The sequence below is a fragment of the Aethalodelphis obliquidens genome, unplaced genomic scaffold, assembly GCF_003676395.1.
Source record: "Aethalodelphis obliquidens isolate GAN/ISIS:26980383/991018 unplaced genomic scaffold, ASM367639v1 scaffold44, whole genome shotgun sequence".
NCBI classification, from domain to species: Eukaryota; Metazoa; Chordata; class Mammalia; order Artiodactyla; family Delphinidae; genus Aethalodelphis; species Aethalodelphis obliquidens.
Window position 1 is genome coordinate 12,202,033 of NW_020837988.1, and position 26,297 is coordinate 12,228,329.

Here is a 26,297-nt window from a genome sequence, read left to right on the forward strand (position 1 = left end):
GAAAAATCACCTCTTTTAAAGATGAGGGGGAACAAAGGAACAAAAGTGCTACGAGAAAAAAGAAGGAAGGAAACCAGCAAAACGACAATGAACATTCACCAAAAACTTCCGATAGAGCTGATGAAAAATACAGCAAAACGTTCCTGAATTTAAAATGTACTGAAGCAGTAGCTTCTCAGATTAATGAGCTCAAGCGGGAGCTGTGAGGAGAACAGACCAGTCTGCATCTGAGGAGACTACTCGAGGCATCACAGGGGCGATGCTGCCGCCAGAGGGGACAGAATGTGGACCACTGGGAGGATGTGGCTCCTTCCAGGGGCAGAACCCAGGTTTAACAAATCCTGAGAAAAGCCACAACAGAGTTTTGGGGCTGGGTCTAAAGACTGTATGGGAAAAAAAAAAATAAACAAATGAGAATTACCAGGAAAACTCTGAGAAAGAAGCATAACTGGAGATCCTAAGTCAGTAGACATTACAAGGGACCAGGAAGCAGTAACAATTCAAACAGCACTGCACGTGGACAGACCAAGACCAATAAATCAAGGCAGAGGTCCCCAACTCCCGGGCCACTGACTGGTACTGATCCGTGACCTGTTGGGAACCAGGCGGCACAGCAGGAGGTGAGCGGCGGGCGAGCCAGCAAAGCTTCATCTGCCGCTCCCCCTCGCTCACATTACCGCCTGGGCCATCTGCACCCCTGTCTGTGGAAAGGCTGGGGACTGCCGAACCAAGGGACAGAACAAGAGCTCCAGACCCAGACTCAAGTACACACAGAACATCTAACATGATAGTAAAAGCGGGATTTCAAACAAGTGGGGAAATGTGAGTTATTCAATAACGGGTATGGGGAGTGGACTTCCCTGGTGGTCCAGCGGTTGAGAATACGTCACAGGATGCAGGGGACGCTGGTTCCATCCCTGGTTGGGGAACTAAGATCCCACATATTGCGGGGCAACTAAGCCCAGGCGCTGCAACTACTGAGCCCACGTGCTCTGGAGCCCGTGTGCCACAACTAGACAGAAGCCCACGCACCTCAACAAAGAGCCCGTGTGCTGCAGCAAAGGATTCTGCATGCCACAACTAAGACCTGACCCAGCCAATAAATAAATAAATATTTAAAAAAAAACTGGTGTGGGGACATTTGGATTGCCACCTGGGGTTAAGAAAAGTTTGGTTCCTATTTCATAACCTACACAGTGATAAATTCCAAATGGATCCTGGATTTAATTATGAAAAAAGGAAACCATAACTGTATTAGAAGACATCATGGCAGAATAATCTTCAATCTTGGAGTGGAAAAAACCCAAGTAAGGCACAAAACCCAGAAAGGATTAAAAACAAGAACATTAATTAAATTACATAAAAATAAAAAAATACGTGCATGACAAAAACTACCATAGGCAAAGTCAAAAAACAAATGAGAAACTGTGGGAAAATATTTGCAATTCATATCTCAGAAAAGGTCTGATTTCCATTATATATAATAAGCTCATACAAATCAATAAGAAAAAGATTATAAACCCAGTATACAAATGGGCAGAGAACTGAAGAAAAGGAAAAGGAAATGACTCAAACATGTGAAAAGATGCACAACCTCCTAACAGGAGAAATATGAATTAAAATGACACCTAACAGACTGGCAAAGATTATAGTTCGATGACACTGCTGGAGAGGGTCTGGGGAAAGATGCCCTCTCAGCCTTTGCTGGGTGGGTGTGAACTGGTACCACCTGATGGAGCCCAACTAACACCTTCTCAAACTGGACATGCACATACCTTTGGACAAAACAATACACCCTCCGGGAATTTACATTTACGCTTTTATGCATGCGCTACAGCATGTACAAGGTAATTCACTGTAACGTTATTGGTGACGGCAAAAGATTGGAAATAATCGAAAATGCCCATTGGCACATTGGGCACAGCAGGAAGCATTCATGCATTGAGGCTGAGAGCCGAGAATGAGGGCGCTTGCTGTGAGCTGATCCGGAAGGGGATCCAAGTTCATTCCCCCAACCCCGGTCTTCAAACAGCCTCCCCTCCGCCCACCCTGCTTACTACATCTTGGTCTCACGCAGTTCCCCCAAAGGTGGCCCTTCAAATGAACTTTCCTGAGAACCTCACAGTGAGCGAGTTTCCCGGGGGCAGAGGACACGCACTTCGTGGGCTGCCCTGGCCTTGTGAGGCTGAGCAGAACACAGAACACCCGCCTGCCCGAGTCACAGACTGACCACAGTGCCCCCACCCTCGCGACCTGTGGGCTCTACTCTGGGTAGACATGGTGACATGGTCAGCTGGACGCGGGGCTGGGAGACACCCTCTGTCCCTGCGGGACGGTCAGGCACCAAATCAGAGGACAGGACTGCAGAATTTACAGATTCCCTAACCACAGCAGGAAGAACGCCGTGCTCACTCTGTGTGTCAGCCTGCGAGTGGCCACCACAGCTGTCCTCATGGCCAGCACCCAGACCAATGGGGCAACAGCCTGGGGATGTACGTCTTCACCTACCTGGAGGCGAGTCGTCCTGGGAGGTGAGGCCAGAAGGGCTGGATCCCAGGTCCAGTAACTTCCATGTGTCCTGGAGGGAACTGCTGGCAAGTGATGAGGACCTTTGGGTGTGGTGGCCATTTTCCTCCTGGAATTCTTGAGCCAGGCGTGGCTTTGGGGACTGGTTTTCTTTCTGAGGAGCTGATCTGCAAGTCACTGTGGAGATTCTGTGTTGCCTCTGTGAAAGAGAGAAAAGAGAATTATCCTTGAAAGCCACCCTCTCTCCCTGCCCTCCTGGGGTGATAAGACAGTGGACGTGGCCCGAGGAGGGGCTCTGGACATTTAAACATGAAACATGGGGGATTCCCTGGCGAACCAGTGGTTAGGACTCTGTGCGTTCACTGCCGAGGGCCCGGGTTCAATCGGGTTCAATCCCTGGTCGGGGAACTAAGATTCCACAAGCTGCGCGGTGCAGCTAAAAAAAAAAACATGAAACACAATCCCGAGGGAGGTGAGGGAGGTGGGATTGGGGACCAGGGCCAATGCCCTGAGGTGAAGTCCTGTCACTCTGGGCAACGGCCACCCTCTCTGACACGAAGCACTCCAGTTCCAGGTGCTTCCTGGGTCGGGATGTGGCATGAAGACCTGGCCCTGGTGGATCCTGCGTACCAGCCCTGGCCCCGCTGTGCAGCCTGGCTCAGCATCCCTTCTGCAGACTGTCTGTGCCGAGCGGGCTTGGCTCTCTCCTGAGCGTTCAGAGAAACATTCTTTCTTGGCATTCTTAGAGTCCTGTCGTGGAAATTTAAATAAAAGAAATTCAGTGTTCGTGGGTCATTGATGGGGTACCTTACTGAGTTTTCCCTCAAGATTAGGGAGAAACACTCTCCCCAAATTTCTGATATGAGGGACTTAACTCGGCTCTGTGACAAGCCAAAGTGGGGAAGCTGCTTGGGTTCACCGGCCAGGACGAATTTAACAGGCCTCATCATGGCAATCGAAGTACCTCCCCGCCCTCGAGGGCAACCAAGCACCGGAAAGTCACACAACCTTCCTGTGGTGCCCAGGGAGGGCACCCTGGGCCCTGCCAGGCACACAAGGGGCCCTGCAGCTCTTGTTTGTGACACATCTTCAGTGCACAGCTGGCCCCCTGCAGCCTAAACACTAACATCTTCCCTCTGAGGGGAAGCCTGTGGAAAAGCAGTCAGGAGGGGTCACCGAGGAGAACCGAAGCCCGGGACTGTGCAGAGCCCTGCACGGAGGGCCACCTGCTGCTGCCGCTTCTCCTGCTCAAGTTTAATTAAGTTTTGGATTTTCAGCCAAGTAACGCACTCATACATTTTCGTTTTAACTTTCAGTTAAACTTTCAGATCCCACAAGCCACAAACAAACAAACAAACAAACAAACTTATCTAAACTGATGGAGAGTCTGTATTAGGTCAAATTATATGAAATTGCTGGTATCTGACCACTTTTGACCCATAAAATGGCAATTTTGTATGGTTCAACATAATACTAAAGCCTACAGCAAACATACTACCTGAAGATAAAAAATGGGAAAAGCATTCTCTGTAAACCAGGACAAATGTGTGGGTGTCAGCCACCCAGTTTTTCTCCACGCTGTGTGGGGTCCTGCCCAGGACAGTGGGGTGAGAAAAGATGAATGGTGTGAGGCCAGAAAAGGAAGCAGCCCGGTCCTTACCCCAGATGCTACGTCCATCAACACACAAAAGCAAAGAGAAATACTGACACATGTGTTGGCATCAATCAGTTCAGAAGAGTTAATAGCTACAAAATCATTTTACAAAAGTCAACTCTGTTCCAAATGACCAGCAACAGTAGGAAAGTGTAAGTTTAAAGGGATGCTGAAGAGAAACAGACTGGTACAGCTATTAGACAATTATTCATCAATAAAAAGATGAGCTCTCAAGCCAGGAAGAGACACGGAGGAACCTTACACGCATGTTGCTAAGGGAAGGACGCCCATCTGAGAAGGCTACTTGTTGTTTGATTCCAACTCTGTGACATCCTGGAAAAGGCAAAACCATGAACACAGGAACAAGATCAGTGGTTGCCAGGGGTTACGGGTGATGAATAGTGGAGCACAGAGGAGTTTTAGGGCCATGAAACTACTCTGTGTGATGCTATAATAATGAGCATGTGCCATTATACACTAGTCCAAACCCGTAGAAAGTGTGCCAAGAGCGACCCCTGATGTAAACTGTGGACTGTGCTGATGACGTGTCAGGGCAGGCTCATTGATTCTAACAAATTAACCGCTTTGTTGGGGGTTGCTGATGACACGGGAGGCTGTGCGCTTGTCGGGGCAGGAGGTACACGGGAACTCTCTATACTTTCTGCTCAATTTTGCTGTGAATCTGAAACTGCTCTGAAAAACGAAGCCTATTTATTAAAAAATTTTTGATAGCAACAAAAACAGGTGACTATATTTTGTTGACCTCTGAAATACCTATATGTGACACACTATAAAGGATCTTCATGCATTGTCTGAAGGTATAGGCCAGTATAACAACTTGACAGTGTCATTCAACAGTATCTAAGGAAGATAAAATGTACACAGCCTAGAACACAGCAATTCTGATCCTAGGTCCATGCCCGAGAAACTTCTGCACATGAGGACATCTGTAACAATGTTCACACCAAAGAAATGGTAACTGACCTAAATGCCCATCAATAGAAGAATGGATAAGTAAATGCTCGTGTATTCACAAAATAGAAAGAAAATACACCAACTTGTGTCTAGACCTGGGGTCGGCAAAGCACAACTTGTAGACCAAATCCTGCCCACCACATTTTTTGGTACAGCCTATGAGCTAAAAATAGTTTTTACATTTTTAAATAGTTGAAAAAAATCAAAAAAGAAGAAAAATATTTCATGACATGAAAATTATGAAATTAAAGTTACAAGGTCATTAACTTTTACTGGAGCACATCCATGCCCGCCTGTTTACATATCTCCTGTGCTGGCATTCAGGACAAACGCAGAGTTGAGAAGTTGCAACAGAGACTCTGGCCCTTACAGGCCGGAATATTCACTATTTGGTCCTTTACAGAAAAGGTTTACCAATTCCTGAACTAAAGCTACATGTACCAACATATACACAGTTGACCCTTGAACAACATGTGTTTGAACTGGGCAGGTCCCCTCATATGCAGAGTTTTTTCAATAAATATGCAGTACAGGACTACATGATCCATAGCTGGCTGAATCCACGGATGCAGAACCACCGATACACAGGGACGACTGTAAAGTTAAACGTGGATTTTCGACCACTGGTGGGGGGTCCGTGCCCCTAACCCCCATGATGTTCAAGGGCCAACGGTGTACATCAGAAACACAGTGCTGAATGAGAGCATGTGTACAGAACGATGTACACACAGCTCGGTGTGATTTACACAGATTCTTTAAATATCTGCTGAGAGAGAGAAACACCAGGCTCGGGAAAGTCTGAAGGGACCATGGATATTGGGGGCAGAACACTCAAAGGGGTTTTAACTTACAACATTTTGCTTATTAAGTTGGATGGTGTACACACAGGTTTCATTATATTAGTCTTTTTATCTTAGAAGTCTAAAAATACTTAAAATAAAAATAAATACATAAATAACAATATCCACCCAACAGAGAATAAATGGAAAGAACAACCAAGAAAATTCTGTAAAGGAACAGAGACAAGGGCAAGCTGTTATATGTATTTGTAACTTATTAAAACATTACGAAGCTACGGGATTCAGAGCCGGAGAGCACCTGCTCAGGAGCAGACAATTCACTGGAACTGTACAGAAAGTAAATGCAGAACCCGAACCTAACAATGCTGCAGCATCAGGCCCATCACCTACCAAGCACTGGCCTAACTTCTCAAAAATGCCAATGTTGTGAAAGACAAAGAAGGGCTGAGAAGTCGTCCAGGCTGAAGGAGACATGTGCACATACACGCGTGGGCTGCATGCCACACAGGTCCTGGACGGCCTGCTTGGTGGAGGAGGATGGCTGAAAAGAGGTGACTGGCAAAATCTGAACACAGAACATGTATTAAATTCTAGGACTGCATTAATGTTATGTTTCCTGATTTTGATAATTTATATTTTACTGCAGCTATATGTCAGGGAGTGTCCTTGTATTCTGACATCCAGGGGCTCGATGTCTGCAACTTAGATCTACCTATTTCTCTAAAATGTGGAGGAAGCAGAGGGAGGGAAGAGAAAGAATGATAAAGCAAATGTAGCAAAAAGTTAACAATTGGTTAATCTAAGTGAAGGGTATATGTGCTATTCTTGCAACTTTGTGTAAATGTGAAGTTATTTCAAAATAAAAAATTAAACACAAACATAAGCAAGAGTATAGATTTTCAGTACATGATAAAAATGTCAATTCAAAATCAGTGAGAAAAAGGAGGATAATTACTTACAGGGTACTATGACAATTAGTAAAATAGAACAACTAGAGAAACAGGTGAATATTTACCTAAACTCAAAATATAGAAAGAAACCTCTAAGCCAGAAAACAGTGAAATAAACCTTTAAAGTAGACTGACAGGGTTCATTAGATGAAAAAAAAGTTATCTGTGGATTTTTTAAAAAAAGAAAAATTAAAAGGCAAATGACAAGTTTGAGAAACATGTGTAACAGAGAAGGAACAATTTCCTTAACACATAAAGAACCCCTACAAACTAACAAGAAAAATACAAACACACAAGTAGAAAAATTAGCTAAAAACTTGCATAAATAACCCACAAAAGAAGAAATATAAATGGCTGATAAATAGATTAAAAAATTTAAAATTGCTCCAAATATAAGACATTTTTAAAAGATGCATTTTTTAAACTATTATGTTGGTAAAGATTTAGAAAATAATACCTAGGTAGGTAAAGCTATATAATAAAACATATATATATATATTATACTTTGTAATTTTGAAAAATAGCAGGAAACACACTGATATGTTACTGCCAACTATGTTGAAATGCTAAAAGTTGGAAACTTTTTAAATTGTGTTTACTGTATTTTGAAGTTTCTGTTATGAAATGAAGTATTTAAGCAATCAGTAAAAAGTTATTAGAAATAAGTTTCTTACGTAAAGGAGTGTTACCTGAGTTGTGAGACGGGGTTGCAACGGTCCCAAGCGTGCATCAGGTGCCTCACCTGAACCCTGGGCCTCAGGGGTAGGAAGGGGGTGATGAGGCAGCTTCCCTATAAACGAGATGAGGGAAATGGTTTGTCCTCTGTGTGCACGTCACTTGGGTTTCTCTCGTGGTGAATTCAAATACTCAAGAAGAACAGTAAGTACCTCTTCAAAACCGAAGTCACTTCTCTTTCAAGAGAACTTGGGGGGTGGACACCTGTGACTTATACAACACACACCAGCATTTCAGCAGACTTCAGAACACACAGAAGCCTTCCACAGCAGCACATACCCCTTATGCAGCTTCTCAAAGTGGCAGTCATGAGCCATCCATTAAGAGACCCAAAGACATACCCTCTCCGCAGCAGAGAAAAATAAGAAGCAAAAGTTTAAGTATATACACTTGAGGATTATTCTTGTAATCAATGCTTCAGCAGTCTTCTTTGAAAATAGGCGTAAACATCTTAGATTAACTTTATCTAAAACTTTTTTTTGCCGGGGGTGGGGGGTGGGGGACTAACTTTGTTTTGCATGACACAGAAACAACCAACTGTAACTTCTCAGTTGCACTATTCTTGTTATGAACTCTCATCAGATCTTCCACTTTTGAAAATTATTAGTAAGTTAACCATGGCCATGTTAAGTCTTTGACATCTCCATGGACAAAAAAAATGTTGTCTGCCATTTCAATAAACAAAGAATGTTGCCTGCCACCAAGCTATCAGCCTCTGCAGCCACCCCAACTGTGCACCCTGAGGGGATTTGGGATGGAGAAAAACAGGACACTGTCCCTACATAGTTAAGATGCATATCAAAGGAATGATTTCAATGGGCCCAAGGTCTTGCATCTTCCCATAGGTAGAAAGGCACTAAAATCCTCGAGATGTCTGCTTTTTGTGATTAGCAGTAATCGTTTGATGTCTGACTACATATATATTGTTTCAGCAAAAACTCCTACATATTCTTTCTCCTCCCTGACCTCTTTGGAACAGTCTCTCAGATCCATCTGACAGGCTACCTTCCCAGACTACAGTCCTCAGTAATGTTCTTGAATAAAACATAATTCTCAACTTTTAGGTTGTGCATTTTTTCTTCAGTGAACATCTACAAAGAGTTTGTTTACTTTAATGGAAAAAAAATGAAAGAAAGAAAGAAGAAAAAGGAGAGAAAGCTTTACAGTCAGGTCAGCACAGGGGGAAAAGACTGTGCTTACAGGCATTGCTTAGACCACCGTGAGGTCATCCCAGTGGACTGACTCAGGATTTCCAGAACCCTAGTCAAGAAGCAGATGGACCATTGAGACCTCAGAACCAAGACTGAGAGGAACAAGGATTAACCACCTAGGACTGAAGGAACCAATGAGGGACGAGGCAGCTGTTGTTGGGAACACTATAGATGTGATTTTAATGTTCTCCTTTCTAGATATGCAAGGAACTCTTTCTTTTTCCCCTTAAGCTGTCTGTAGTCCACATACATTTAGTGGTCTCTGGTTTTGTAAACTGAAATGAAACATTTCTAAGTGGTATCTTGTTCTCCCTGCCCGAGTCCTCCAGAACTCAGAAACTCCTGTTGACTATTCTTACTTGCCTGACAATATAGTAATTTGCATAGGCTCAAAGAGAATCTGTCCTTGTTTTTACCAGGATTTGACTGGAAATGTGGATTATGCAGCCAAGGCCCTGCCTGGGCAGCCAGAGTTGAGAATGATACTCATTTAATTATCAGGACCCATTGCCTGTAAGGATCTGTGGTTGACTTCATGGAGCAATGCTCACAAAGCCCTCCCTCCCAGGATAACTGGCAGGTGCCAGGCTCACAGAGGGTTAAGGAAGGTCATCTCCTGGCAGGTCCAGGAACCTCAGAATATTTTGGAAACCTCAAGAAAAAAGGAATTTTCTCAAAATCACCAAGCAGGTGAAACATGGAGAGTTCTTGGCTTCCTGGACTCAGGACAACAAACAAGCTTTCAACAGTCCAATCTGAAATCGTGATGGAAAGTTCCAGCAAAGCAAACTCAAGAAGTCTAACACCGTGAATTAACACTCCTGCTGCGCCTATGGAAACGATCAGGCCAAATGATACCAGACTTGTTTTGTGATCAAGAATAGTCTTTGAGATTATTTTTCTTTTTCTTTTTTCTTTTGGCCACGCTGTGCGACTTGTGGGATCTTAGTTCCCCAACCAGGAATTGAACATAAGCCCTCAGCAGTGAAAGCGCAGAGTCCTAACCATTGGACCGCCAGGGAATTCCCCGAGATTATTTTTTTATCAAAAGCTGAGAAACTGTAGGGAGGGACTTCTCTGGTGGCACAGTGGTTAAGAATCCGCCTGCCAAAACGGGACACGGGTTCGAGCCCTGGGCTGGGAAGATCCCACATGCCGCGGAGCACCTAAGCCTGAATGCCACAACTCCTGAGCCTGCGCTCCAGAGCCCACAAGCCACAACTACTGAGCCCGCATGCCACAACTACTGAAGCCTGTGCACCTAGAGCCCGTGCTCTGTATCAAGAGAAGCCACCGCAGTGAGAAGCCTGTGCACTGCAACGAAGAGTAGCCCCTGCTCGCCGCAACTAGAGAAAGACCACACGCAGCAACGAAGACCCAATGCAGCCAAAAGTAAATAAATTAATTTTTTTAAAAAGAAACTGCAGGGAAAAAACTGTGTTCCAGTGGAAACTGCATAGCCTACTGCGCACCCTGAGGAGCTATCAGGTTCTTGCCTCTCATTGTGCCTGAACTACTTTACAACTCTGGAAGTTGACAGACATGCAAACTACACCTTGTCCCTTGGAGTTTTCATGGGCTCCCCCTCCCCCCTTTAGAGAAACCAGTTCTGCCCCATTTGCAATTCAATTCCTTTACTCCAAATAAATTTGTGCTCTTTTGATTTTTCCTTGGAATTGCTTATAACATGTGACTGATTTCCTCACTGTTTAGTAAACAGAAGAGAATTCTAAACACGGGATCTTTTTTTTTTTTTTCGGGATCATTTTCATATCTGTTTGAGAGCCATATTTTACTTCTTTCTGAAAATTACTTTTTAAAACCTGGTTAAAGAAATATTATTAAATGTTATTAAACATCAGAAAGGACACTGAATAATATGAACCATGATGAGCTATTAACTGTCATGAACACTTCTGCTCTAAGTAACAGGGCATGAAAATTGATACAACACAATGGTGAGGAGGAGAAATGGACAGAAATACAAGAGCAGTGCAAGATTTTAACACAAAGATCATGGTTCTTGGCTTTTCAAGTCGACGAGTATAAAGAAGTTTAGACAGAATGTTAATAATTGTATTTAAGCTGAGGTGTCCCAGCACTGGAGCCTACAGGCTGTTGGGTGGGGCTGGGTCTTCGTGCCAGGGTGGTGGTCTCCAGGAGAGCTCACGCCAGTGGGTGTTCCCTGGTACCTCCGCCACCAGTGTCCTTGTCCCCACAGTGAGCTGCAGCTGCCTCCCACCTCCTCGGAGACCCCCCAAGACCAGCAGGATAGTCTTCGGTATTTTGCTCATTTGTTCATCCATGTGAACATAAAATCCAGTTTGTCCAGCTCCTAGAAAAAAATATGCTGGGATTTTGATCAGTTTGAGAATTGACGTCCTCAAAAAAGTAAACTCTCTGTATCAGTGGACATACTATATCTCTGTTTATCTAGGTCTTCTTTAGCATCTTTAATAAAACTGTAATTTTTTTCCAATAAGAAAAAAATATATTTAATAAGGCTGCTTAATAGAACAGAATCAAAAGTAGACTTCAACTCATGCTTAAAAATAACTGAAGGAATTCTTTTTTAAATAAATGTATTTATTTATTTTTGGCTGAGTTGGGTCCTCGTCGCTGCACGCGGGCTTTCCCTAGTTGCGGCAAGTGGTGGCTACTCTTTGTTGTGGTGAGCAGGCTTCTCATTGCGGTGGCTTCTCTTGTTGAGGAGCACGGGCTCTAGGTGAAGAGGCTTCAGTAGTTGTGGCTCGTGGGCTTAGTTGCTCTGCGGCATGTGGGATCTTCCTGGACCAGGGCTCGAACCCACGTCCCCTGCATTGGCAGTTGGATCCTTATAAACACTGCACCACCAGGGAAGCCCACTAAAGGAATTTTGAAACTCTCTCTTGTGAAAATTAACCAAGGGAATCTCACTAAAATGGAGTGGGAGACCGGAAGGGGAGCCCTTATGCATGTCCCACTCACATCTATACAGATCCTAACAGAAGAGACTACCTTGCATCTCCACATGGAAGTGACACTGCTTTACTGCTGCCTGTGGGAGGAAGATATTCTCCTTGCCTGGCAGCAGCCCAACCAATGAGAGATCATTACAGCTCAGCCAATGAAAAACCACTACACTTTGAACCCCCAGTTTCCTCCAATGGACTGTTTATAACGGCTCCCCACAATGTCCCCTTCTCCTCTATAAAAGAGTTTCCTCTCTTTTGCTTTACCCGACTTGCATGTGGTTCACCATAGTTGTATGTTCTGAACTGCAATTCTTTGCTGCTCCTTAATAAACTCGTTTTGCTGATAAAAACAACTGTTTTAGGTTAACATTACATGGAGGTCCAACCGAGATCCAGAGCAGACCCCTGACAACCCCAAGGCTGGTGAGCAAACAGGTGTGGTACCAACAGAGCCCACTGAGCTCACTGTTTTTCTAGTCACCCCTGGAGTTTGAGGGTAAGCTTTTCTCCTGGATCTGAGCTCCACTCTTTCTGCATTTGGAAGCTCTCTAGGCTTTATCTGGGATCTGTTCAAAGGCTTCATCCTTTTTTGTTAAGGCCTTGTTTTGTCCGTGAGTACTCACTTGGCACTTCAGCCGGACTTGAAATCAGGCTGTCCCTATTGGAACTGTGCTGGCATTTGGTCCAATTCCTTTTGGAACTGGGCTGTTCCTATTTGGAACTGTGCCATTCAGCCTCTGGCCTGATTCCGTTGGGATCAGGCTGTCCCTACTGGAACTGTGATGCTATTTGGCCTGCAGGCTGTTTAAGAATTACCTCTTTGCTTTAGAGAAAAAAAAAAAACTCTCGAAAATGGGATCCCAGTTATCTAAATGTCTTGAGGGCATCCCTTGAGGGCACCCCACATTCAAGGACCCCGTCTGATTTTAGGTTTAAAAACCACAGCCCCTCCTCCTGCACATTTCTATGGGGAAATTTCAGGCTCCCCAAACTTACCTTTCTTAAGACTATATTAGCCATAGCTCTGAAATCATCAAAATTAAACCGGGTGCCTCTTTTGGTTGCTATTTTGAGGCTTCCAAACATTATCAGGAATTTAACATTGCTTCCCTGCAAATACAATAATTACATTAACTGAGGCAAACAAACAATTAAAGAAAGACAAAATGGCTCTGAAGTCTCACGCTCAGCTCCCCCAACTCCTTTGTCCCTGGTGTCATCTTGTTCATCCTCCCACCGCAGCTTCTTTGTCTCAGGCTCTGCCACCCTCTGAACCTATCAGAACCTGCCCTTTAAAGTGAAATATTCTGAGGGTCCAAAGAGACCCCAGATTACTTATGTTCCCTTGAGGAAGGGTGAATTGCCAGACGCAGTTAAAGACTTTCCTAAAGTAACTGAGGGCCCCCCGTAGGTTTGCTGGAGAATTTAGCATAGTTATTCAAACCTACCAGTCTGGTTTCTCAGATTTATATCAGTTAGTTTACATGCTTTTTGAGGGGCAAGCCAAACACTGGATGAAATTAGCCCCATGGAAACACCCTGGAGGGGATTTAGAAAAACAAACCCCTAGCTTCTGGCAAGAGGTCAGAACGTGCTGAAAACCTCCACCAGCAATTACAGTCGTCTTTCCTAAGCCTGTTGATGGGAATAAAATTTAGGTTTTCACACAAAAATCTGATGAACCTGTTCATAACTATTATAATTGACTTCACATTGTTTTTAAAGAAAATTCTGGTCTTCCTTCAGATGTTCAAACCACTCAGATACCCCTTATCTCCATACTTATGAATGGGCTGAACCAGGATCTTTCTCTTTTAAAAGAACAAGGGTGGAATGGGAAATTACGTCCACTCTAGACTTAGTTAACTTGGCAAATTAGTTCACTCGAATCCTAGATGAATCACCTAAAAGAAAGACCACTAGGGCTCCCCTGGTGGCGCAGTGGTTGAGAGTCCGCCTGCCGATGCAGGGGACACGGGTTCGTGCCCCGGTCCGGGAAGTTCCCACATGCCGCGGAGCGGCTGGACCCATGAGCCATGGCCGCTAAGCCTGCGCGTCTGGAGCCTGTGCTCCGCAACGGGAGAGGCCACAACAGTGAGAGGCCCACGTACTGCAAAAAAAAAAGAAAAAAGAAAGAAAGACCACTAAATTCTTAATCTTCAACTCCCAAAAATGAAGGCCCCTTAACGAAACCCAAAACCTTCTAGTTTCTGCTATTACTGTAAAGAGCGAGGACACTGGAAAGACTGTTACAAGTTTAAGTGTTTCGGGCATCTTCAGCCCTCTAACCAGCCTCTCCAATATCCTCTTAACTCCCAATGAGGGGCTCCAAGGAAGGACAGAGGCTCTCCCAATCCTCTCCTTGAATCAGCTTGGAGAAGCCACTCTCCAGATTGGGAACGAATCTCTCTCTGTCCTTACAGACACCAGACCACACTCTCAGTGCTCAGCCCCACTGCTAGAAAGGAGCCCCTGCCTCAAAATACTAAAATGGTCCAAACAGTGGGGGATCTCTAATGCACCTCAACAGGGTCCTGTTTCTGAACCTATTCCCTTTTGCTTAGACCCTTTAAGAGATACACACCCTCTTCTCCTTAGCTCCTCCGTCCCTATTCATTTAATAGGCTGCAACTTCTTGGAAAAGTATCATGCCTGAACTTCTTTCTCCCAAAAGGGGGAAACAGTAAAATTTGACAGTCGCCATCAAAATAGCCACCAGGTGAATTAAATGATCCTTCGACATCTTTTATTTGCTCTGTCTCCAACGGTTCTGGAACTGATTCCGGAAACACTAATCATTTGTCCCTATTGAATCAGCCACCACTCTCCTTATGGGCAAACTCTCCAATTGGTATTGGCAAAATCCACAGTGTACCTCCCATCGAGATTCAAATAGATCCCTCAAAACCTCTCCTCAAGTAAAAAAGCCCTTCAAGGTATAAAGTCCATAATAGAAGACTTTGAGGCTTATGGCCTCATTATCCCCTACAGTAGTTCGTGTGGTACTCCTATCTCACCCGTGAGAAAACCCGTTTCCTCTCGTTTTACTGGACTTCCACGTGGTTCACCGTAGCTGCAGTCCTAAATGGCAATTCTTTGCTGTTCCCATTTTGCTGGAAAAATAACTGGCCATTTTTGTGTTTTAGGTGAACAATCCTAACCTAACTTGAGTGAAATGGAAAACCTGAGCCCATAGGGGCAGAACATCTGGCAACTAATCACCCTGATAATATGATCCCTCAAAACCCCTGGGACATGGCCAAAGCCATACTCAGATGGGAAATTCACACCTTAAAAAATGCAATTACTGGGCTTGCTTGATGGTACAGTGGTTGAGAATCCGCCTGCCAATGCAGGGGACACGGGTTCGAGCCCTGGTCCGAGAAGATCCCACATGCCGCGGAGCAACTAAGCCCGTGAGCCACAACTACTGAGCCTGCACTCTAGAGCCCATGAGACACAATCACTGAGCCTGCGTGCCACAACTACTGAAGCCCACACACCTAGAGCCCCTGCTCCGCAACAAGAGAAGCCACTGCAATGAGAAGCCCGCACACCACAACGAAGAGTAGCCCCTGCTCGTCGCAACTAGAGAAAGACCGCACACAGCAATGAAGACCCAATGCAGCTAAAAATAAATAAATTTATATATATAAAAAATGCAATTACTAAACAAAAAAGAATGAAGTAAATGTTTAAGAAATCAGGGAAAGAACAATAAAATTATCCCAAGGAAAAGAATGAATAAAGATGAAATGGAAACTTCTGGTAAAGACACAGGAATCTACCCATTGGCTCCAAGCAGTCACCTTTGAGGAAATCCCCTGGAAGGTAGCAGAGAAATTTTAAAACACACACACACACACACACACACACACACACAATGTAAATAAACACATCTAACATGCTCCAGAAGAGATTAGAAAGAAATAGGAAGAAGTGGTATTTAAAGAAACAATGGGTGAATGGATAAAGAAGATGTGGCAGATATATACAATGGAATATTACTCAGCCATAAAAAGAAACAAAATTGAGTTATTTGTAGTGAGGTGGATGGACCTAGAGACTGTCATACAGAGTGAAGTAAGTCAGAAAGAGCAAAAAAAACCCCATATGCTAACACATATATATGGAATCTAAAAAAAAAAATGGTTCTGAAGAACCTAGGGGCAGGACAGGAATAAAGATGCAGACGTAGAGAATGGACTTGAGGACATGGGGAGGGGGAAGGGTAAGCTGGGACGAAGTGAGAGAGTGGCACTGACATATATACACTACCAAATGTAAAATAGATAGCTAGTGGGAAGCAGCCGCATAGCACAGGGAGATCAGCTAGGTGCTTTGTGACCACCTAGAGGGGTGGGATAGGGAGGGTGGGAGGGAGACACAAGAGGGAGGAGATATGGGGATGTATGTAAATGTATAGCTGATTCACTTTGTTATACAGCAGAAACTAATACACCACAGTAAAGCAATTATACTCCAATAATGATGTTAAAAAAAAAAAAAAAGAAAGAAACAATGGGGACTTCCCTGGTGGCTCAGTGGTTAAGAATCCACCTGCCAATGCAGGGGACACGGGTTCGAGCCCTGGTCTGGGAAGATCCCACATGCCGCGGAACAACTAAGCCCGTGTGCCACAACTACTGAGCCTGCGCTCTAGAGCCCACCAGCCACAACTACTGAGCCCCCGTGCCACAACTACTGAAGCCCGCAGGCCTAGATCCCGTGCTCTGCAACAGAGATGCCACTGCGATGAGAAGCCCGCGCACCACAACGAAGAGTAGCCCCCACTCACCACAACTAGAGAAAGCCCGCGCGCAGCAACGAAGACCCAATGCAGCCAAAAATAAATAAATAAATTTATTAAAAAAAAAAAATGGCTGAGAATTTTAAAGAATCAGAAAAAAAAAAACAAAACCAACCAACCACAAGTCTTAAGATTTAAAAAACATACTGATTCCAGAGCAGGTTAAATTAAAGCAGAGCAACTCTCACGTAGACACAGGATGGTAAAACAGGAGCACAAACGGATTAGATGAAAAAAATCTGAGAGCAGCCAGAGAGGAAAGGGAGGCCACTCACGAGGAAGGGGCTTGTACTAATGCTGGCTTCTCAGAAGACAGCAGGGTATTGTCTTTATTTTTTTTTGCTACGTTGGGTCTTCGTTGCTGCGTCCGGGCTTTCTCTCGTTGTGGCAAGTGGGTCTACTCTTGGCTGCAGTGCGCGGGCTTCTTACTGCAGTGTCTTCTCTTGCATTGGAGCACGGGCTCTAGGCACACGGGCTCAGTAGTTGTGGTGCACAGACTTCGTTGCTCCGCGGCATGTGGGATCTTCCCGGACCAGGGCTCGAACCCGTGTCCCCTGCATTGGCAGGTGGATTCTTTTTTCTTATTTATTTATTTTATTTATTAATTTTTGGCTGCATTGGGTCTTCGTTGCTACGTGCAGGCTTTCTCTAGTTGCAGCGAGTGGGGCTACTCTTCATTGCAGTGCGTGGGTTTCTCCTTGCGGTGGCTTCTCTTGTTGCCGAGCACAGGCTCTAGGCGCATGGGCTTCAGTAGTTGTGGCTCATGGGCTCTAGAGCACAGGCTCAGTAGTTGCGGTACACGGGCTTAGTTGCTCCGCAGCATGTGGGATCTTCCCAGACCAGGGCTCGAACCCGTGTCCCCTGAATTGGCAGGTGGATTCTTAACCACTGCGCCACCAGGGAAGTTGCTATTGTCTTTGAAAAAGTTGTAAGAAAATGCTAATCAGAGGTCTCTTTCCAGCTACGCCATCGTTCTAGAAAGTGGTCAAAATAAAATCATTTTATGAAGACAAAGAGTTTATTGCCCACAGGTTCTTCTTGAAGGAAAGACTAGATCCCTGAATGTCAGTTCCTTTCCCTCCCAGGCCCTCAGAAGAGATGTGTGAAATTGTGCATGACCCAGGGCTCCCGAGGGTCCTAGAGAAGCAGAGTGTGGCAGGTTACTGACAGCGAGGGGCAAACATGCCAAGAGTTCATAAAATGTGACTGAAATCACTGCTTCTAAATTAATATCATTTACAGTAGGATTGGAAATCCTTATGTATGATCATAATTAATTACATGTAAAGAGGTATTTTACTATTTATGTAAGTGTGCCCAATAAACAGCATTGGGTCAGCCAGCTAACCGCTTAGGAAAAGATAAAGATAAATCCCTAATTTGTTCTTTTCTTTTACTAAATCATTTCTAGATGAATCAAAAATTCAGCAAGAAGAAAGTTGGGGGAAGGGACAAAAGAAATTCAGCAGGAAAACTACATGATAATGAGATATAAATGGCCAAAACACACACACACACAGAAATGTAAAGAAATACAAATTAAAACAATGAACTATTTTTACCTAACTAAATTGGCAAAAAACATTTTCTAATGAATTTTTAGTTTCTGTGAAGCTGTGGTCAAGTAGGCACTTTATTGTTGTAAAAATGCCTGAGATGAGCTTTGGTGGGGGGTAGGGGTGGACTGGGGGCACGACCATGCCCTCCTGCGAGGCTGGCTACAGCATGACTGCCGAGCTGCAGGACGGACATGTGATTCCAGCGTGGAGTCTCCTCCCAGCGGGGCCAGCGAGGGAATGAGTGCAGACCGAGGCAGGGGCCACGTGGAGTTCCAACGTGAGGGTGCGTGTGACAGTGTGAACACACACCCCGACAGACAGACAGATAGGCGCCAAAATGCGGATGAGTTCTAGTCAGTAATTTGTGCTTTCCAGTATAAGTTAACAATTTCTCAGCATTCATTTGTATTTTTATAGTGAGCAAACAGCCTTTCATAATCAGAATAAAAAGAGAGCTTTTAAGAAGTGCTGGCTATGGGACTTCTCTGGTGGTGCAGTGGTTAAGAATCTGCCTGCCAATGCAGGGGACATGGGTTCGAGCCCTGGTCCGGGAAGATCCCACATGCCGCGGAGCAACTACACCCATGTGCCACAACTACTGAGCTTGCGCTCTAGAGCCCACAAGCCACAGCTACTGAACCTGCGAGCTGCAACTACTGAAGCCCGCGCGCCTAGAGCCCATGCTCTGCAACAAGAGAAGCCACCACAATGAGAAGCCCACGCACCACAACGAAGAATAGCCCCCGCTCACTGAAACTAGAGAAAGCCCACGTGCAGCAACAAAGACCCAACACAGCCAAAAAAATAAAATAATAATAATAATAAATAAATAAATAAAAACAAATGCTGGCTATCAAAGGCTATATACTATGTGATTCCAACTGTATGACATTCTGGAAAAGGCTAAACTATGGAGACAGTGAAAAGATGAGTGGTTGTCAGAAGTCAGGAGGGAGGATGACCAGTGGAGCACAGAGGCTCCAAACCCACAGAACACACACCACCAAGGTGAACCTGATGTAAACTACGGACTCTGGGTGACGCTGTGTCAAAGTAGTTTCACTGATTACGACAAATGTACCATCTAGAGTGGATGTGGATTATGAGGGAGGAGTGCGTGTGCGGGGTCAGGGAGTGTACGGGAAATCTGTGTCTTCTGCTCAGTTTTGCTGTGAACCTAAAACTACCCCCCAAATAAAGTCTTTCAAAAGTGTTAGATGTTAAGATCCTTAGAAACAACACTTTAAGGAATCCTAGCTGTATACCATAGATTAGGAAAACATCATGTGCAGTTCCAATTTCTGGCAAAAGCTGAATTGGCAGCAGGAGGAAGAACAGAGTAGGAGAGAGGTGGGCCAAGCTGAAGTCCACTCAGTTTGGCTGCATGACCTGCCCTTTTCTGGCCCTCCACCGTGCAGGCCTGCTCAGGCTGTGCTGGCATCCATCATGGTCCTGGCCTCACCCACAGCAGATGGTGTAATGGCCTCTCAGAAGTGAGGGGTGAGCACTCAGAGCTGGGCTGACAGGAGTGCAAACGGGGACGGGGCACCTGGGGACAGGTGACTCCCCAGCACTGCCACCCACCCACTTGCCTGGAGAAGAGGTGGGGGAGTGAAGGGCTGAATCAAGGGCTGCCTGGGCAGCTCTGGGCCACACGCCCAACCACGCGAGTCTGCCTGTCTGTAAATGCGGATCCGAAGGCCCGGACCTGAGAGGGAGGGACGTGGCTGGCACAGGAGCCTGACCCCAGGCTGTGGAGGATGCAGGATGAAACCAGGGCCAGTGAAGGGGCTGCTCTGCTAGCTCCCTGCGGGGATGAGGTCCCTTCCCAGAGGCACACAGGCGAGGACAAGCCTTGGGGCAGGGGCAGGTGTACGCTGGGGTCAACCCTGCCTGGTGGCGCTGAAACCAGAGGGAGCCAGAGTGGGTGTGGCTCTGCCTTGGCTGTACGGTCTCACATTTTCAATATTGTCAAGTGATGATAAGATACTTCTGTCACAGCTGGTCATTCTGTACCACTTAATGATCGCAGTCACATGACTGATGACCCTGGTAAATCATCTTTGTAAAAAAATGCAGACAGACCAGTCTTGTTCACAGCCTTTGCTATCCCCCAAATGTGGGAGAGTAGAAACCTACCATCGCACAGTGTTGGGGGAGGGTAGCCTTCCCAAAAGGGAACCAACGGAGTATGCTGGACATTCTTACAAACCACCAGTGACAGAGAAGTTCACAGAGCAAACCCCAAACCCTTCACCCATCTCTTCTCACTCCGCTATCCTCCTCAAAGCGCTGGATGTGCTTCCTTCCAGTCCGCCCTGTATGTGCACGCGTGCACACACACGCTTTGTATGTTCACCTGGGGCTCCAAGCACACTGTTCGGCGGGCTGCTCCTCTCACAGGCTGACGCGTCTGGGCTGGCACACACAGTGTGTGGTCAGTGGGCCGAGCTGGTCCTTACAGTGTCCAGGCCCGCGAGGAAAGGACACAAAGTGAGAATACGTGTTAGGACGTCAGGGGCTTTGAAGTAATTTGGAAGGGCCACATTTTTATTGTACTTGACAAAAGAATCATCCACAGTGGACTGGAGCTGAATGCGGAAAGCGGGCTGTCTGTCCCTCTTGTTTGAGAAGCGCTGTGTGGAGATGGCGCCTGCTGGGGATGCGGGCGCCCCTTCGTTCTCTTGAGGGCTGAGCAGCATCCAAGTTCCGACTCCGATGTCCCACGGATGAACACCTGGACCTTCCCAATAACGTTCTTACTGTAATAAAAACGCTGTCAAAAATATCCTTGTATGGGCTTCCCTGGTGGCGCAGTGGTTGAGAGTCCGCCTGCCGATGCAGGGAACACAGGTTCATGCCCCAGTCCGGGAAGATCCCACATGCCGCGGAGCGGCTGGGCCCATGAGCCATGGCCGCTGAGCCTGCGCATCTGGAGCCTGTGCTCCGCAACGGGAGAGGCCACAACAGTGAGAGGCCCACGCACCACAAAAAAAAAAAAAAAAATATATATATATATATATATATCCTTGTATGTACATCTTTTTCAGATCTGTGAGAAAATCTTTTAAAAGAATCTCTAGGGGAAGAGTAGCTTATTCAAAGGGTACGAACATTAAAAAATTTGAGAGATGCAGCCAAATTGCCCTCCAAAAAGGCTTCACCAGGGAAGGTTCCCGCGGAGGCAGGGTGTCCCCCACACTCTCCTGGACAATGAGGGTGGGACTTTTTAGTCTGGGCGTAAACTTGATGCTGACTTACTTGCCCGCCTCAGACTCCTGCAGAGGCGCGTGGCGTCCATACCCTTGTCAGTTCTGTGGATTTTCTCCTGTACGTGCCATCCAGCATTTTGCCTGTGATCTACAGATGCCCATTTTGGGTACTCATTCGTTTTACCTGTCAGGTATGTTGCAAACATTTCCCGAGTCTGTTATTTGTCTTTTATCTTTGCTTACAATGTCTTTTCCTTAGAGATATACTAAGATGTAATGAGGGACTTCCCTGGTGGCACAGTGGTTAAGAATCCGCCTGCCAATGCAGGGGACACGGTTTAAGCCCTGGCCCAGGAACATCCCACATGCCACGGAGCAACTAAGCCTGAGTGCCACAACTACTGAGCCTGCACTCTAGAGACCGTGAGCCACAACTACTGAGCCCGCGTGCCACAACTACTGAAGCCCGCACGCCTAGAGTCTGTGCTCCGCAACAAGAGAAGCCACTGCAATGAGAAGCCCACGCATCGCAACGAAGAGTAGCCCCCGCTCGCTGCAACTAGAGAAAGCCTGTGCACAGCAATGAAGACCGAACGCAGACAAAAAAAAAAAAAAAAAATTAAAAAAAAAGATGTAATGACATCAAATCTGTTGATTTTTGACTTTTCCATGTTTATGTGGTTTTAAACTTTTTAAGGGGAGCCTTCCTCATGCTTGGGATTGTTGCAAAGATGCACTGAGTCAATATGTGCATAGCCAATGGGCGAAGGGCAGTTGGAGCTGAATGCCACATCTCTGCACATATGGAAGTCTTAGAAAATGAAGGAGGTAACAAGCACAGATGCAGAAGAAAGTAGAGAGTTATGGGCCACTATGTGCCACTCTACGGTAGTACTTTAAAGGCTAGGAACTCTGGATAGATTTCCAGCAAAATGTAAACGTCCAAAATTGATCCAGGAAGAGGCAGAAAATCCATACAGACAAATCACCAGAGAAGAAAATGAAAGGTGGTTAAAAGTCTACCACTAATGAAAACACCAGGCATGGAAAGTTCTATTGCTGAGGTCGCTCCAACTTTCAGAGAAGGCTGCAAACTTGGTCACTAGGGATTTGCGGCTTTCTCTGACACTGGGAGGCACAGGGAGCAGGCCTGGGGAGAGGAGTTCAGTCAGATTGGGGCCTGGCAATGGAGGGTCTGCACCGATCAGGGGCTCCTCTACTGGATGGATGGGCGATGGATGAGTGAGGGATGGATGGGTGGGTGGGTGGGTGGGTGGGTAGGTAGGTGGATGACTCAAATATTTGGCCATGAGGCCCGCTGATTACAGGAAGCCACAATGAGGAGGAAAGAAAAGTTCACTGGGATAAAAGGTCAGAGGGAGAGGGAGGCATGGCTGTGATCAAAAAGGTCTGGGGCCTCAAGGGCTGGGAGAGGGAACCCTGGCAGTGGCAGGGCTTGGCACGGAGGCCAAGGTTAAGGGGCAGGAAGGTTCAGATGTGGGAGGGAATGGGGTAGAATTAAGAAATGGAGCCCTTGGGGCTTCCCTGGTGGCGCAGTGGTTGAGATGCAGGGGACACGGGTTCATGACGCAGTCTGGGAGGATCCCACATGCCGCGGAGCGGCTGGTCTCGTGAGCCTGCTGGGCTGGGCTCGTGAGCCTCCTGGGCTGGGCTCAGCCTGCCACTGAGCCTGCGCATCCGGAGCCTGTGCTCCGCAACGGGAGAGGCCACAACGGGAGAGGCCGCGTACCGCAAAAAAAAAAAAAAAAAAAAAAAAAAAAAAAGCTACTATTATCGTACACACAGCTCAGTGCTACGAAGGGACCGGGGATGGATGTTCCGCCCGACCTCCTTCCCCTTCAGTGGGAAGTGCTTTCTGGGCACTGCAGTGCTTGGGGGTGAGGAGGACCCTTGAGGGAAGCCAAGACTCTAGTTAGCCAAGAGGAAGCATTCTGCAGACACCCCATGGGTGCACTGGGGTGCTCTGCTTCCAGTAGGAAACACAAGCCTGGAGCCTTGCTCCTCAAGGAGGTGAGCTGTCATGGAGAGAGGGGATGGCTTAGTTTCAAGTCGACAACAGGGTAGAATCCCAAAGCTCCCAGACTCTGGGATCATCACAGTGACTCAAAGCTCTTGCTGGAAAAGGACAGACAAGCAGAAGCCACAGAAGTTGAGGGGTAAGCTGTGAGAAAGCGGCCTGTGCCCCAGCTGCAGGAAAACCGAGGGGCTTAAGGCAGAGGCAGCACGAGTGCCACTCAGCCAGGCTGGGTGACCCGGGGGTGCTTGTGAGAACTGGATGGTGCCAAGGCGCCAGGAGAGGCCCAATGTGTGGTGGCTCTGGTGGGTTCCATGGGCCCCTTGCTCAGGAACCAGCACCCAAGACCCCCACGGGCAGCCTGGGTGTCTGCGGTCCACAGCCCCGGCCTCTCGGCTGCACCGCATACACTGTCGCCTTTATCTCGAGGAAGCTGAGGCCCGAGCCGGCCTGGGAACCCGTCAGCCTTTGCCGTCACCACAAAGCCGCATAGAAACACCAGCTGCTTTGCTAACCTGCGGTATTTTTCTCACAGATGCTGCCAGAGGAGTGGGTTCACGGAATTCCCACTGCAGAGATGAAGCCAAGCTCTGTGCCTGACTCCTGACCTGGCCGCTCCACAGGGCGGCTCTGTTCTCCCTTCTGAACCCCCACCCCCCCACGCCCCGCCAGCCTGGCCGGCCCTCCTCCCTCTGGCCCTCTTCCGGTCCCCCCACCGCGGCTCTTCTGTTGCCAGCATCCCCAACCACACGGCGCAGGCGATGCTGGGCCGGGGGGCGGGGGGGGGGGTGGTGACCCACCAGTGAGGTGGCCCAGCTCTGCACGCAGCCGGTTCCCCAGCTCCAGGAGCTGCTCCTTCTCCAGGTGCAGCTGCAGGATTTTCCTGGCTGCCTCCTTGAGCTTCCTCTGGAGTCGGGGCACAGACAGGGCCTGAGGGGGCTGTGCCTCCTGGTCCTCGGTCCCTGCGGGTCCTCCACGTGCCGGGCCCTGTGAACAAATCCACACAGCAGAGGCACAGGACTCAGATGAGTCCTGGAGGGGAACGGGAAGTGGGAGTGAGGGTGCAGATGGTGGGTGCCACCGCCCGAACGACTGTCCCAGAACCCACATCGCTGGGTGACGTCCCTCCAACATGATGCATCCATGCCCACCTTCTCTCTCGGGGGGGCGGGGTTGGGCTGGGGGTGTGCTCTGAATGAAGGCCCTCGAGGCTCCCAGGCCAAGGCCTGCCTGCACTTGGTGACTCTGTGCCCTGCCCCAATGCCTTTGTCTTTCCAGTGACAGTGAGGAGCCAGCTGGCACCCAGGCCTGGGCTCCCTCCAAAGGTGCCCCCGGGACCCAGGAGGGCTACACGTGTGATCCGACCCCCTTCGAGGGCCCCATGGTCACAGGCTGGGTGCCTGCTGGCCGCCTGGTGTGGAAGGGGGCTGGCAGAGACCCAAAAGGTGGCCTGGAACGGGAACCCAGCCTCCATTACTCTCTTCCCCTTGCCCTGGACGTCTGCACTGCTGGGCCCCTCTGCCCTGGGCCCTTCTCCAATGCCTCCCCTGCCTTCATTCACTCAGTACCTTGCCTTCCCTGCCTCCTCTCTGGCTCCACCCATCCATACTCCCATCTCAGTCATTTCTCTACCTGCCATTCAGACTCCCCTCCACCACCTGCAGGCCAGCCCAGGTTTCCCACCATCCTGACCCGGACGAAGGTGCCAGAGAGAAAGCAAAGGAGGCCAAGGGAGGGAGCAGTGGCCGCCTGGGGCCTCCGCTTCTGGGCCTGGAGGCTGCCTTGGGCCAACACCCGAGGTCTGAACCCCGTTGCTCGGGCAGCACCACGCGGCCCTACATCCTACCACTGTCCCAGTCTGGACTCACACACAGATGTGTGCTCCCACCCAGAGGGGTATTTGGAATGGGGTGGGTGTGGGGAAAGGAGAAAGGGAAAAAGGAGAACGTGTGTGGCTGCCTCTGTTCCAGGCAGGGGCCCAGGAGGAGCCAGTGGCGTCCAAGGCCCCAAAGGAGGCAGGTGGCCTACTTAGGCATGGCTGCTCCTCACACCTATGAAAAACCGCATTGTGCCGTCCCAGCCACTCGAGCTGGCGCCAGAACAAGGAATCTGCTCTACGTCCCTGGAAGAGACCAGCACGCCCTGTCCTGGCCCTGTTTCTTGGTGTGCCTTTCCAGGGCTGGCAAGCACCTGTGCCCTCCTGTGGCCTGGGAGCTACGGTGTTTGCACACCAGTGCCTCCAGCATATGCCTGACGTATTGGCATGAAGCGGGGCGTGGAGGTGATGCGGTAAAGCGACCATCAGAGAAAGGCCTCCGCCCCGCGGCCCGGCTCGGGGTCTCTCGAGTGTACAGGACCAGGGCCGGTGGGGGGCTGTGTCTTGGAGACCTGTAGCATGGATTCACACACGGGGCTGCACAGGCCCCAGGCGGCTAACCCGACCCGTTGGGAAAGGTACACAACCTCCAGGGATGTAGCCCTGGGATTGGGGGACTGGCCAGGCCACTCTTTCTCCAGGCTTTGTCCTCTACAAGGATATGCTGTGGGATTCTCTTGTGTTATTTTAAGTAAGGAAAGAACAATCCTGAAAACAGAGACTGTGCAAAACTCAGAACACTTAGAGATTTAAAAATCTCTTCAAAAGCAGGACACCACCCTGCAAAGATGGCCCTGGCCTGAGCTGAGGAACATGCTGCCTGAGGCGTGACCTCAGGCGTGGCTGGGCTCGGGGATGGGGAGTCCTGATCTTGAGTGGCCCATGTTCTTGTCACACAGTGACTGCACGCGATGAGCGGGTGCTGCAGCTGGGCCCCACCTCTCTTAAGCTTAGTTCCTGGTAAGATGAAGCTTATTTTGATGACTCTAAAGTCTCACCC

The 26,297-nt window shown here is 47.7% G+C and overlaps 1 protein-coding gene across 5 annotated transcripts in view; it reads right to left on the reverse strand.

Moving 5' to 3' along the window:
- CCDC57 (coiled-coil domain containing 57) overlaps nt 1–26,297 on the reverse strand; it is a 106,657-nt gene that overhangs the window by 26,612 nt on the left and 53,748 nt on the right. For 3 of the 5 annotated variants that reach the window (XM_027081102.1, XM_027081097.1, XM_027081098.1), the window contains 4 exons: nt 24,222–24,453; nt 7,595–7,695; nt 3,157–3,276; nt 2,509–2,725 (listed from right to left, as the gene is read on the reverse strand). In XM_027081102.1, the coding sequence (XP_026936903.1) occupies nt 2,509–2,725; nt 3,157–3,276; nt 7,595–7,695; nt 24,222–24,453 (670 nt within the window). Of the gene's footprint in view, nt 1–2,508; nt 2,726–3,156; nt 3,277–7,594; nt 7,696–23,152; nt 24,454–26,297 lie in introns of those variants that run through there. The other 2 variants (XM_027081101.1, XM_027081100.1) reach the window with 2 other exon arrangements.